Raw genomic sequence first — 12,993 nt, forward strand, 5'->3', positions numbered from 1 at the left:
TTATGTATATACTATGGCGGTTCTTATATTATATATTATATTATTATAGTACGCATGCAACGGTCTCAAATTGCACAATAAAAAGTCAGGTATCCGGTCAAATGCAGTTAAAAAAATAAAAAAAAAATAAACACAAACCATATAAATGTAAAGAGAAACCAAGAGATATCAATTTAGTAAAAATACTGTTGTGGGGCGCTCCTTAGGTTGGAATAATGCCCAAGGTATGGTGTAGCGATTCTTCAAGGATACGAAACAGGATTGACCAGCTAGTTAGGAAAGAGCTAGGTCTCTCAGTGAAACAATCCTGAGCGAATGCATGGTCGCCAACCAGACCTGCCCAAATGAAACCAAAAATAAAACAAAAAGGAAGGACCACACGAGTTTGCAAAGCTCTGGCACTAGGGGGTTCTAACTTCTCTTTTGAATAATCGATAGCTACCATATATAACTATTTACGTTCAATAACAAAATATTAAAGCAACCAATTCCGTATTTAAGTAATATCAATATTATAACATTACAAGTACAAAACAATAACCAGAACAACTTTTCCTGTAATACCTTGTTTCGAGAGAACCAATATAGTAACGGAATTAGCTTTGTAATAAAATCGATAAATCTTTAATGAGTAATAAATAGGGACAATAGGTTCACAAGCGGAATACCAGCTACAGTGAATACATGCAACGATAGAACAACCAAGGCATAAAGATACATAAAGAATGTAAGCTTAAATTAATGTTGAATGACCAACGCAGATACGATTAGCCTTGCTAACCCCAATAACTGCGTTTCCATATAAAGACAATAGGAAATAGATGATATAAACCAACTTCGAATTTGCCAGGAACATGTGATATAAACTAACCTATAAATAATGAAAAGTATTGTGAACCATGGCAGTATGACAATATCCTTGCCTAGGTTACTCAGACCGATCAGGAAAAAACATTTTCTTATAGAATGTGGCCTGTAGAATCCATAATTTCAAACAGTTCCAAGATTGGGCTACTAGTTCAAAAGTTACAGCCTTTTGAATTTTCTTTCGAAATTGGTTTCTAGTCTATTACTTTTGATTGAGAAGTCTAATCGAAAAAGTACGAATTGTTTTGGATTCTACGCACCAAAATTAATACGAAAAAGTGTTTTCCCGAGAAATTTTGGTATAGTCGATTTTTGGTAAAAAAGGAAGGTTATATACTGCCCTTTTTTTGCCCCGAAAAAAAAAATTGTCTCAGATCAACCGGGAAAAAACGTTTTCTTATAGAATGTGGCCTGTAGAATCCACAATTTCAAACAGTTCCAAGATTGGGCTACTAGTTCAATAGTTACAGCCTTTTGAATTTTCTTTCGACATTCGTTTCTAGTTCTAGTTTCTAGTTACTTTTGATTGAGAAGTCTAATAAAAAAAGTACGAATTGTTTTGGATTCTACGCACCAAAATTAATACGAAAAGGTGTTTTCCCGAGAAATTTTGGTGTAGTCGATTTTTGGTAAAAAAGGAAGGTTATAACACTGCCTTTTTTTGCCCCGAAGAAAAAATTGTCTCAGAGCTAGGTAGTAAGGTTAGTAAATCCCTATTCCCGTTAAGACGCTTAGATAATTAATTGAAACAATGGTAGCATAATAACTCTGGATTTTCCAATTCAAATTAACATTTTTCGCAAAGATCAATCTGTCATTTCCAATACAAAGGCAAAAGTGGTTATTTTCGCAAACTAAATGGTACCAACTATAAGAGCGCATTCGGTCAGTTACACAAAGCAACGGAACGTTACAAAAGACGGCCCATCCCCAATGCCTGACTGTCTTATTTAGTTCAAATCTGGCGGATATTATTACGAACAAAGCTCCATGAAAGAAGTAGAGGCAAAGAGGACATTTGCAAAAGAGTACATTGGATGATGCTTCAAAACCTAACCTGCAATTCTTTATATAATGCCAAACTGGTTTTACTAACACTTTTTATTGTAATAGTTGCTCGAACTGGTTCCAACTAGAGAATGAATTACTGCAAGAATTGTTTTTGGAAAAAAAATGGCACGGAACGGGTTTTGGATTTTTGTTTAAAAAGTTTTAGATTGCTACAAATTTTCACTGAGACACCTTGTACCTCGACGTGCAACAGTGTTGAGAAATTTCAATCTACAGAAAGTATTATTTGATTTGTGACGTCGATTGAAACTAGGAATCCCAGCGGACTGGCTCATGGTGGTATTTACTTGCATAATATTCCACTTTTTAACTACAATACCATCATTAGGTGCCAATTTTCACAAAATTTGCATATTATGTGCTTTATATGAAAAAGCCTTACTTTCGGGAATATACTAAATAGAAAATAAATAATTCTTTTAAGTTGCCTCTGCCATATTCCTATCGCAATTTTTGAGGCGTCGATAACATTCAGCTTCATCTCTATTCCGGTCACACGCTCAAATTAGATTGACCGGCTTTTCCACAGGGCATTAATACGATAATCAAACGTTGTTTTAAAAATGTTTTTATGAATACATAAATGTAATGGCCTTCAAATTCTAGAAACAATTGTCGCGTACGTTATTTTGGAATGAAGTTGATCAATGCGACGACGTACGTGACAATTTTGTGAAATAAAAAGATTGATCAAATTTTCTGCATGCCAAAACTACGTGGTCATCATGGTGTGTAGTAACAGTGCCAATCTTAATTTGGTACAGTTTGTGCATTTTTTTCAGAGTGAATTTTTGTGACTCATCTATTTCGTCACAAGTAATTGAACTATTGAGATACTTGACGAGGAAATTTCCTCTTATTTTGTTTACAAACACATTTATTGTGCCAATAAATTAATTAAAAAAATAATTTTTTATGCAATAAAATGGTTATGGTCAAGGAAAAAGTAATTATTACTTAGCGTGTTTAGTATTTTAATTGAAATTTGCGTTAATTGATGCAAGGTTACAAATACACAGTAACTAATTTTCATTTGTATCTAGTGGTTTGTATAAGCGCGATGAGTGGTAAGATCATAAATCACCAAGCTAGTTCCTACGATAGCTAGAACGAACAAGGTAGTTCAAATTAAGTAATCTAGAAATATAAGTCGGAATTATACGTAATCCCGAGATATACGTCGGCATTATACCTAATCCTGACATCCAAATCGGGATCACACTCGAGGTGTAAGGCGGGATTACAAGTTGGGACTATTTAATCCCGAGATACTAGTTATAATAATTTATGACTAGGTTAGAGTAACAGCGCGTTTAACTCGATAGTTTCATTTCTGTTAAAGTATGGTCTATATACAGTTTTTCAATGTAAATATCTCGAGAAATAGAAGAATAACGCAGTTTGGAATGTCTGTCAATTTTTTTCGATTTCTTCGCGCAGAAATAAGTTGTAAATTTTGTCCATGGTGATGTTAAAAATTTATCTGGATGATTGTAAAATAGAAGATTTTTTAAGTTTTAACGTACATTTTTAAAGCATGGGTATTAAAACCAAGAGAAAAATATGACACATTTTTCTATGCATATTTCTTGCCCTGAGATTTTGATCTATTGGCATTTTAAGCCGCTTTGTTTTCTACTTCTGTATTTCTATGTAAAGTCACGCAAATTAGATTAGAATTTCCAATAAAAAGCCATTCTTTCTTTTAACCGCATGTTACTTTGATTTCAATTAAGGAAAACTTCCGATTGAGTGAGTTCTTTGTAATTATTTTAGGTAAACAGGTTGTAATAAATGTAGATTCTATTTCGTTAATTAGATTAACTATTCAATTAGAATTATATTATAATTATAACGTAAATGTAATTACACCCGTTTAATTATTTACAGCTAGTTGGCCCGACAGACGTTGTCATGTCTTTAGCTACGAATATTAAATTCGAACTGGAATAAATAATGAGAATGAGATAGATAGATACTTTTATTTCAACGTTCACCATTTGGATATACACAAAAATACACTAAAAATATCAATTAGTATATGTTCTAATAAATAATAAATAAAAACGAATAAATGTGAGTAGATGAACTGCAAATAGGTACCTCATTAAACAATTATTGTGTTGAGGTTAAATATTAATTCCAAATGCGCTACAACAAATTAAAAAGAGAAAAAATAACTTAAAATTGCAGTAATAATTATATCAGTGGCGATAAAATAAAATAAAGTGCCAACTGGTTGCACGGTACAGTTTCCCTTTTTAATTCTTATAATTTAAGAATAATCTAACATGAGGGGTATGAATAGTGTTGCATATTTGCGAACAGATCTAGGACATTTTGCCAAATGCCTACAACGCCAACACGATTTTTTTATGGTCCGTATCGCCGACTAAGACAGTGCCCACATCGCCGACAAGTGTACAAGGGACACAACGCGGACCATTCCCACTTCGCGGACTGACACTACGCCGACCGTGTCCTCTTTTTGCATTAAGTAATTATTGCATTAAGTAACGTTAGGTTCTGAGCCTTCCAGAGAGCTATACGATGTTCCGTTGCCGATATTTCGATCGATTTATAAAAGCATTCCTTTGACAGAAATTCGTAAATTATGGACTTCGGCATTGGCCGAGTAATCGATGCAGGAATAACTCGATAATACAAATGCTGAAAACACCAAGACTGCGGTATTTTGTTGTCGAGATCTCGATTGACTTATAAAAGGAGACGTGAAATAGGACTTTCTTATTTCCAATTAGGGGTTTGGACTCCCCTTTCTTGGATAACAATCGGAAATTTATTATAATGTTTAAATAATTGCCGACGGTGAGCCCCTTTAATAACTTGGCTATTTACCTACTGATTGGATATTCAGCCTTTTTCTTTTAGCAACTTAGCTGAAAAGTATCTTCAAAATTTATTTGAAAAAACTTGTATCCATTCCAACAACAAGGTTGAATATATTGATCAATTTCAAATGAATACCCTAATTCCCAAATACAATTTCATTTTTTACAAAATTTCTAATAGTGATTTTCTGTATAACTTTATAATTAATCAAAAATGTTTATTAATGGCGACCTCCAAAATATTGTAGCGAATATTCCAGAAATCCCGATAGACACGGAGGCGCCATGAAAGATTAGTCATGCCGCAATCCTTCCGGGAAAAACCGTCTATTTTCAATTACATCGGTTGAGAAATCTTTCTTTTGTAGCCCCACTTGCAGAGAGGAGGTAAAAACCCTAACATGTAACAAAAGTCCAGGAATTGATGGTATATCGGTAAATACTGTGAAAATGTCAAGGATATCATTTCGCCTATCATATCTGATTTTTTTAATTCTAGTGTAGAAATTCGTACATTTCCGGATTCACTAAAAAAAGCATTAGTGATCCCAAAACACAAAAAGAGCGATGTTACAAATATGAATAATTATAGGCCAATTTCATTACTTCCTGTATTTACTAAAATGTTTGACAAACTTACGAAAAAACGTTTGCTAAATTTTTTGAAACAAAATAAACAGGTACTAGTCGGAAATCCATATGGTTTTAGGGAGGGAAAATCAACGGAAGATGCGTTATTAAATTTTTCTTCACAGCTTCTTGATTGACTTTTAGCGGGATTTTCATTGACATCACTAAAGCGTTGGATTCCGTGGATCACGATAATTTGTTACATAAATTATGGACTGTAGGTATTCGGGGTACATCCTTAGAATGTTTTAAGAGCTATCCACGAAATCGGGCAAAATCTGTACGCTATAAGGGAGCAGTGAGTAAATCATTGCGGAATGCCTTCCTCAATGATCAGTTCTTGGTCCAATTTTATTCCTCATTTATATCAATGACCTGTGTCTAGCCTACCTCCACGAAAGTTTGACTTGCTTAGCAGATGATACTGCTCTGTGTTATTCGGCACAAGGCATTCGATTTAGATAAGTTAAGGTTGTGGGTTAATCACAACAAAATGGTGGTAAGCACCAGAGCTGGGCATGAATTAATTCAAACTAAAATAAATTACTGATATCTAGTTTATTTAAAAAGTTGCAAATAGAATTTTTACCCTACACAGCGCCATTGTATAAATACAATAGAGAATAGACCATTACGTGTTATTCAATGATCATTGAATGCCTTTACTCCCTTTTACCGTAGCATAAATTGCTAAAATAAAAAATTATTAATAAATGAAATTTGCCGTGGTAGTGTTTTCTGATTTAGCATCTCCGAAAGGAATTAAGCCTTCATAATATGGCACCTTTATTGTTTAAGCCTTTTTTCAGTTCTAAAAAAAGCTTAATTCCATTGGATTTAATTCACCAAATAGTTCAAATCAATACGATTTATATTTATATAGGAACTACTTGTGTGTTAGCTATTTATAGGGAAATATAACTCATTACCTATACTGACGAGTAAATATTCAAGTACGAGCCTTCTTTGGGGGCGAGTACTTCAATTTGATTAAAGTAGCGTCATTTTGCTGACGAGTTTTGTATTAAATTTTACCTACCGGAAATCGTATTTTAACAGAAAATTTCAATTTTCATATAGAGCTTTTGATTAATGCCAATCTGTCATTGATGACAGGAGTCATTATAAATATATAAGCAATGTGTTGTTTGGGTCCGTTAACTTGGCCCCCCCACTGAGAGATTTGGTAGTCGTATTATTTTGAAATGAATGCGCTCGTTATGCGCTCATATGCGCCACCAATAATAACTCTTGCGCCATTATCGTTTTTTAGAAATCCGAAAAAACATTTGGGGGGGGGGCAAGTGAACGTAGCCCCCCCCCCCGTACGTATTTTGTCCTTGTAACTAGGTCACCTGATACATTTGGTTATGCGCTCAATTGCGCCACTTGAATTAAAGCTAGCGCCATTACGGTTAAGCCGTGACAAATTTTCAAAAAGTGGGGGGGCCAACTTAACGTTTTTAAAAGTTACTTTTTTTTAACATCTTTTCATACGAAATTGTACTCTCAGGTATGCGCTGAAATGCGCCGTAAAAAGATATCTTTGCGCCATTATTGGTTTTTGGTTATCCTTAAATATATTTGGGGGGGGGGGGGGGGGTGAACGAAATCCCCTATAACGCATTTTGCTACCGGTATTTGTGTCACTTGATACATCTGGTTATGAGCTCAATTGCGCCACTTGAATTAAAGCTAGCGCCATTACGGTTAAGCCATAAAAATTTTTTAAAAAGTGGAGGGTCTAACTTAGCGTTTTCAAAAGTTATTTCCGGAAGTGCGTCCATTTTGAAAATATTTTACATCGATTCGGCCTTCGGAGTAACTCCTAAATACAAATTTTTAAAAACCTACCTATTTTACTTTCCCAGAATCGTTTAACTAAAGCTCCCAAAAAAACACCCTGTATAGTGTTTCTGAAACACTATAATGGCGCCAAGATTTTTGTTTACGGCGCATTTTAGCGCATGATGAAAGGTACGATGTAGTAGAAAAAACATGTTAAAAAACGTAACTTTTGAAAACGTTAAGTTAGCCCCCCCCCCCACTTTTTAAAATTTTTTTATGGCTTAACCGTAATGGCGCTAGCTTTAATTCAAGTGGCGCAATTGAGCTCATAACCAGATGTATCAAGTGGCACAAATACCGGTAGCAAAATGCGTTATGGGGGATTCCGTTCACTTGGCCCCCCCCCAAATATATTTAAGGATAACCAAAAAACAATAATGGCGCAAAGATATCTTTTTACGGCGCATTTCAGCGCATACCTGAGAGTACAATTTCGTATGAAAAGATGTTAAAAAAAAGTAACTTTTAAAAACGTTAAGTTGGCCCCCCCACTTTTTGAAAATTTGTCACGGCTTAACCGTAATGGCGCTAGCTTTAATTCAAGTGGCGCAATTGAGCGCATAACCAAATGTATCAGGTGACCTAGTTACAAGGGACAAAATACGTACTGGGGGGGGGGGCTACGTTCACTTGGCCCCCCCCAAATGTTTTTTCGGATTTCTAAAAAACGATAATGGCGCAAGAGTTATTATCGGTGGCGCATATGAGCGCATAACGAGCGCATTCATTTCAAAATAATACGACTATGAAATCTCTCAGTGGGGGGGCTAAGTTAACGGACCCTTCCCTTTTTTGGTGTGGCTTGCACAGCTCTGGTTAGCACAAAACCAAAGTTGTACATTTTTCTCTAACGCCACTCAAATTTTTTATCTTACGAACAATCATACTGCTAAAGATGTGTCAAAATGGAACAAGTTGAAACTATAAAATATCTAGGTATATTATCCTGGATAATTGTCGCAATTGAATTCCTCACATCAATGGAGCATTATATGTATACATTGAATAAAAAATGTATATCAGTATTAATATGGGAATGAAAAAATTCTTTTTTTTTTTAATTTATCTGTTCGCGTCCTATCTTGAGGAACGTTTATTGTTCCTTGATTTTTACTCATAACAAGAAGATAGGTTCAGAATTAGGGTGCGCCGAAAAAGAATTTTTTTTTCTTTACGGTATACCGAAAAAAAACTTTCTAGGATTGGTAATTAAAATGCAACAAAGAGATTAGGATGTTATAGTGGAAAGCCTTTATAGTAGAGTTATAAAAACAGACTAAATTTTTCAAAAAAAGTAGGTACTTATTTTTTACATCTGAGCATTGAATAAAAAATTTTTTATTCAATGGTCTGAGGTAGGTGATCTGTCCCATCCAAAAGCGCTGAGGTCAAGTTATGGCACACCAAAGACTTTTTTTAACTTTTGTTGTTGAGATAACGAGAAATGTAGTTTTGTTAGGGTCGGGGAAGAACATAGTCTCGAATGTGGTCCATTTCCTTTTATATGTATTTCATGATGTGAACAAAAAGAAGGGTTGTAATGTGATATAAGTAAATTGAATGGAAGGATTAATCTTTGGCGCCGCAAATATCCCCGGTGAGAAGATCCGGAAAAATGGGCGCCCTAGAATTTGTCAATTGACAAAAAATTCCTATCCAAGAGTTACGTGAAGTCGTGCAACTAAGTGGGGTTGCATTACACCTGATTAAATTAATGTTAAAGAAAGAATATTTCCTTGTGCTTTATTTTTGTACATCAAAAACAAACATTTCGTAAAGCTGCACACTGTACTTAAATAACACTAGGTACTTACTTATTGAAAATAATGACAATATTTACGTATTAGATATATGACTTAGAAGTACTCTCAATAAAGTATGACTATTTTTTAGGTCACTGCACATAAAGTACCTATGACATTAACGGGAACAGTAGGTATTTTTATAGATGTCTGGGATAACTACTGTAGGTACATAATTACCATTAAAATTTTATGTAGGTAGTAACATTGATTTTTATAAAAACAACAATAATGATTATCTCTAATAAAATTGGTAATTTAACAACTGGACCAATAAAACCATTTATCCTTCTTCTACGTTTATAAACTGTATGGATAAAGACATTCAGATTAGACAGACATTTGAAGCTTACATGGATCTTTACATAAATAAATTTCACGAGAACTTAACTTCAGTTAACAATTAAAAAAAAACTAAAATTGGTCCCTAATTTATAACAAATATCTTAAAATTATATTCATAGAGCGTATAACTTAGTAGTAACGTAATAAAAACAATTGTTAAATGCAATTCAAAACGTACAGTTTTATCAAAATCCATAACGCTAATTTTAACGAATTTTACAATAAATAAATAGGTGGGTGCCTATAACTGAAAAACATGCGAAATATTTACAAACAATGATACAAAACATGATGGCTAAAACAGTTTAGAACTGCCATAAACGCTCTACCATCCAGTGGATAGATCTAGTGCCTCTAATTATTGTCCAATGTCAAAAGTTACTCCAAAAATATCAATATTTATAAATGACTATATGTATAAACCTGGACACGCTACAGGTATGTACAGTGATATGAAAGATCGCAACTACCCTTATTTGGTGGACATGGCAAAAGAAACTGAAACGTTTAAATCTCGAGTTATTTACACGTCTCCTTTTACGACTTCAACTAATTCGTGTGTATCTGCATTCGCTTTGTCCAGTTCGTCCATCTTTCTTAAATCCGAAGCGCTCAACATATCGACCAATCGCGCCCCAAGGCAGTCGCACATTACGTTAATGGTTGTGCGGAACCGGTCCCTAAAATGTATTCGATTAGCTCAGCTAATGGACACTTTTGTGCTACTTACAGTAGCCAATCTACGGCCAATATAATTGAAATCTGATCAGCAGGCAAACCGACAGTGTCCAAAACCATAACCATCGTTACTAGACCTGCCTGTGGAATTCCAGCAGCGCCTATGCTGGCCGCTGTGGCAGTGATGCTGAAATGTAATGCTGGAGTTTAGTCGGTAAAATCAAGTTTACCATATTGCAGCTGCATGTCCTATCCCCAAATCCAGTCCGTTTCGCTGAGCTATGAAAATAGCAGCAATTGCCTCGTACAAGGCGGTTCCGTCCATGTTAATAGTCGCCCCGACTGGTATAACGAACCGTGTCACTCTCGGATCCAAACCCATGTTATCTAGTGTTTGGATTGTTATGGGCATGGTCGCGGAACTAAAACGTGGAATGATCCTGGGGAAATAAACCACCAATGCTTACCTGGAGGCTGTTCCAAAAGCCGTGGCTAACACTTGACTAAGACCTGCGATTGTTCTAAATGGCAGCGTCCGCGTACATACAAAGTAAATAACGGATAATGTCCCAAATCCGTGCAGGAATAAACCCAAAAGTACTGTGCCAAAGTACAATCCCAGCTGTCCCAGCAAAGCCGCGAAACTTGGTATGTCCATAATCTGCGCAATTACCAAGAAGAAGACACCTACAGGCGATAACCTACCAAACTAATTCAAGTTACACATTTAAAATCAACTTACTCACCATATGACCCATCCAGTTATAATCATCATAGCTTCGCTCAGCCTTTCGAAAAATATGAGCAGAGGTTGTCCTCGGTGACCCATTTTGCCTATTGTAACTCCTAGCACCACGCTAAAAGTTACCAAACCCAAAACGTTTGTACTCCTCAATTCCAGTTTTTCTTCAAACTCCCACTCTGTGTAGTCTGTAATATGATTGTTATTAAACATTCTAAATTGTACAGCTTATTTTATCCACTATCGACAATTGGTATAATAGATACGTACGGTCTTTCAGGTCGAAAGTCTTGTTGTAGTACCGCGGATTGGCCTTGTACTGCTCGGGGACTTTTATCGAGATTTGTCCCTGTAAAAAGGAACCATTTTCAATAAGTGATAACAAATTAAGGCCATAGTGTGGGTACTCGGTATATTCAGTTAGCTATACGAGAGACAAGAAGTGCGTGCTCAAAAATAAACGTAAAGAATTTGGGAAAGATTGAAAGAAGGGGAGTAGGTATTGGTCACACTAGCTCGGTGTGTGTTTCTCATACCTGTCCGATGGCGGCCTCAATTAGGTTTGGCGGGAACATGTTTCTGAAAAAGAAATTCTTTTAAAAATGGCGTAACACTGTCTCGAAAGGTATGCAAATGTCTCTTTGAACTCTAAATATTACTTGCAATAGTCGATATAATATGAGCCCTGTTTTAAACCTGTACCGTTTTTCAATTTTTAAAGTTTTGAAGTTGAAGTTAAAAAAAACCAAAAAGAAGGCACTATGAGGCCATCTGCCAAGGTTCTCTGCTTATCAAAGTTCAAAGTTTAAAACGTTCGCACAGCCACCGATAATTTGTTTGGCCGTTTTCAACAAACCAGTAACGAACGAAGACGAAAAAGTTGGGTTTTAGGATCGGTAGTTATTGAATTCCAGGAGGCTTGCTAGTGATGCGGGAATGAGTCAAAAATCAACTTCATCCATACCGCATACTCTTAATCAAGAGCTGTAAGGGAAAATTCACACTGGATGATAACATCCCTGGTCAATTACGGTCTGGTGTCGCATTATTCGGGATAGAGAAATGTACTCAGTCAATTAGGCAAATTGTGCGACGGCGTACATGTGGTTTCAGCAGGATGGGGCTCCACCCCATTATGCAATACATGTCCGTATTTATTTACATGACATGTTTGAAAACAGGTGGATTGGTCGAGCAGGTCCGGTTAACTGTTAAACTTAAAAAAACGCTGACGGATCACGTGAACCCCTCAAGACAAACTACTACAAATTACTAAACCGAAACACAAACGAGAGACTACAGCGTTACCTCAATTATTTAATGCCGACAGAAACAATAGAATATTCCTTATGGAAAGCTGCAAAAAAGTTCATTTTGCATAAAATACTGACACAGAAGCGTGGCGTATTTCAAGCTTTTGTTTATGTGCCATTATCGGATTCATATTTATTTGTTATCCTGTACAGGTGATTCCTTTATATTGTTTTATTAAGTATTTATTTGTGTATTCAGGTTATCAGTTTATTATTAGTGTGTTGTTCTGTACGTTTGGATTTAACTATTCATTGGAGGGAATACAGCAAGCAGTTCGATTCTGAGCTGAATATGTTTCTCCTTCATCTCGTGCAGATTGCAGCTCTTGAACTTGAGCCTATTAGAAGTGGGGTCCTGTAATTTGCGAGGTAATTTGACAGATTGTTCGCTGCATCTGTTGTACATCGATGTTTTTCTTTACATTATTACGCAATTTATCATTTTACGAGTTGTTTTATCTCAATTGATCGTACATGTTCTTGTAATAAATTCATTTATCATGTTTTCCACATGCATTTATGTTGTCTCGTGTGATTTGTTTTGTCAATTTGTTTAACTGATAGATTTGATTACTTGATTTTATCGTACAATTTGAAATGTTTTATTTGTGTATTTTCTCTTTCATTTTGTTGCCGTAGTTTTGTTTCGTATATTTGACATTTATTTGGAATATGCCGGGGTTTTTATCCCGCAGAAGGTTCCCCTGGTATCGTTAGGTTGTTGCGTAATATATTTTATTTGTTCTTGCGTTTCCTTACGCTCAAAATTCTCCATTTTATCCAGCTCCCTTTCCGTTAATGTCTCCCGTCCCAACACATAAAATGTGCCGCGAACCGTCCGTCGC

The 12,993-nt window shown here is 35.5% G+C and overlaps 2 protein-coding genes across 2 annotated transcripts in view; both read right to left on the reverse strand.

Annotated features, from left to right (window-relative positions):
- Positions 1-9,161, reverse strand: part of LOC116172699 (excitatory amino acid transporter 1-like) — a 29,094-nt gene extending 19,933 nt beyond the window's left edge. The window contains exon 1 of the mRNA XM_031489956.1: positions 9,083-9,161. The gene's annotated coding sequence lies outside the window, so the exon portion shown is untranslated. The remainder of the gene's footprint in view (positions 1-9,082) is intronic.
- Positions 8,996-11,414, reverse strand: LOC116172701 (excitatory amino acid transporter 1-like; the record flags this gene model as incomplete). Its single annotated transcript, XM_031489958.1, is given in 7 exon segments — positions 8,996-10,095; positions 10,146-10,280; positions 10,324-10,515; positions 10,561-10,794; positions 10,840-11,023; positions 11,106-11,184; positions 11,372-11,414. Coding segments are annotated over 7 exon segments (1,024 nt in total), but the record flags the coding sequence as incomplete, so codon positions are not given.
- Positions 11,415-12,993: the final 1,579 nt, after the last annotated feature.

The sequence above is a fragment of the Photinus pyralis genome, unplaced genomic scaffold (assembly GCF_008802855.1).
Source record: "Photinus pyralis isolate 1611_PpyrPB1 unplaced genomic scaffold, Ppyr1.3 Ppyr1.4_LG5, whole genome shotgun sequence".
Taxonomy (NCBI): domain Eukaryota; kingdom Metazoa; phylum Arthropoda; class Insecta; order Coleoptera; family Lampyridae; genus Photinus; species Photinus pyralis.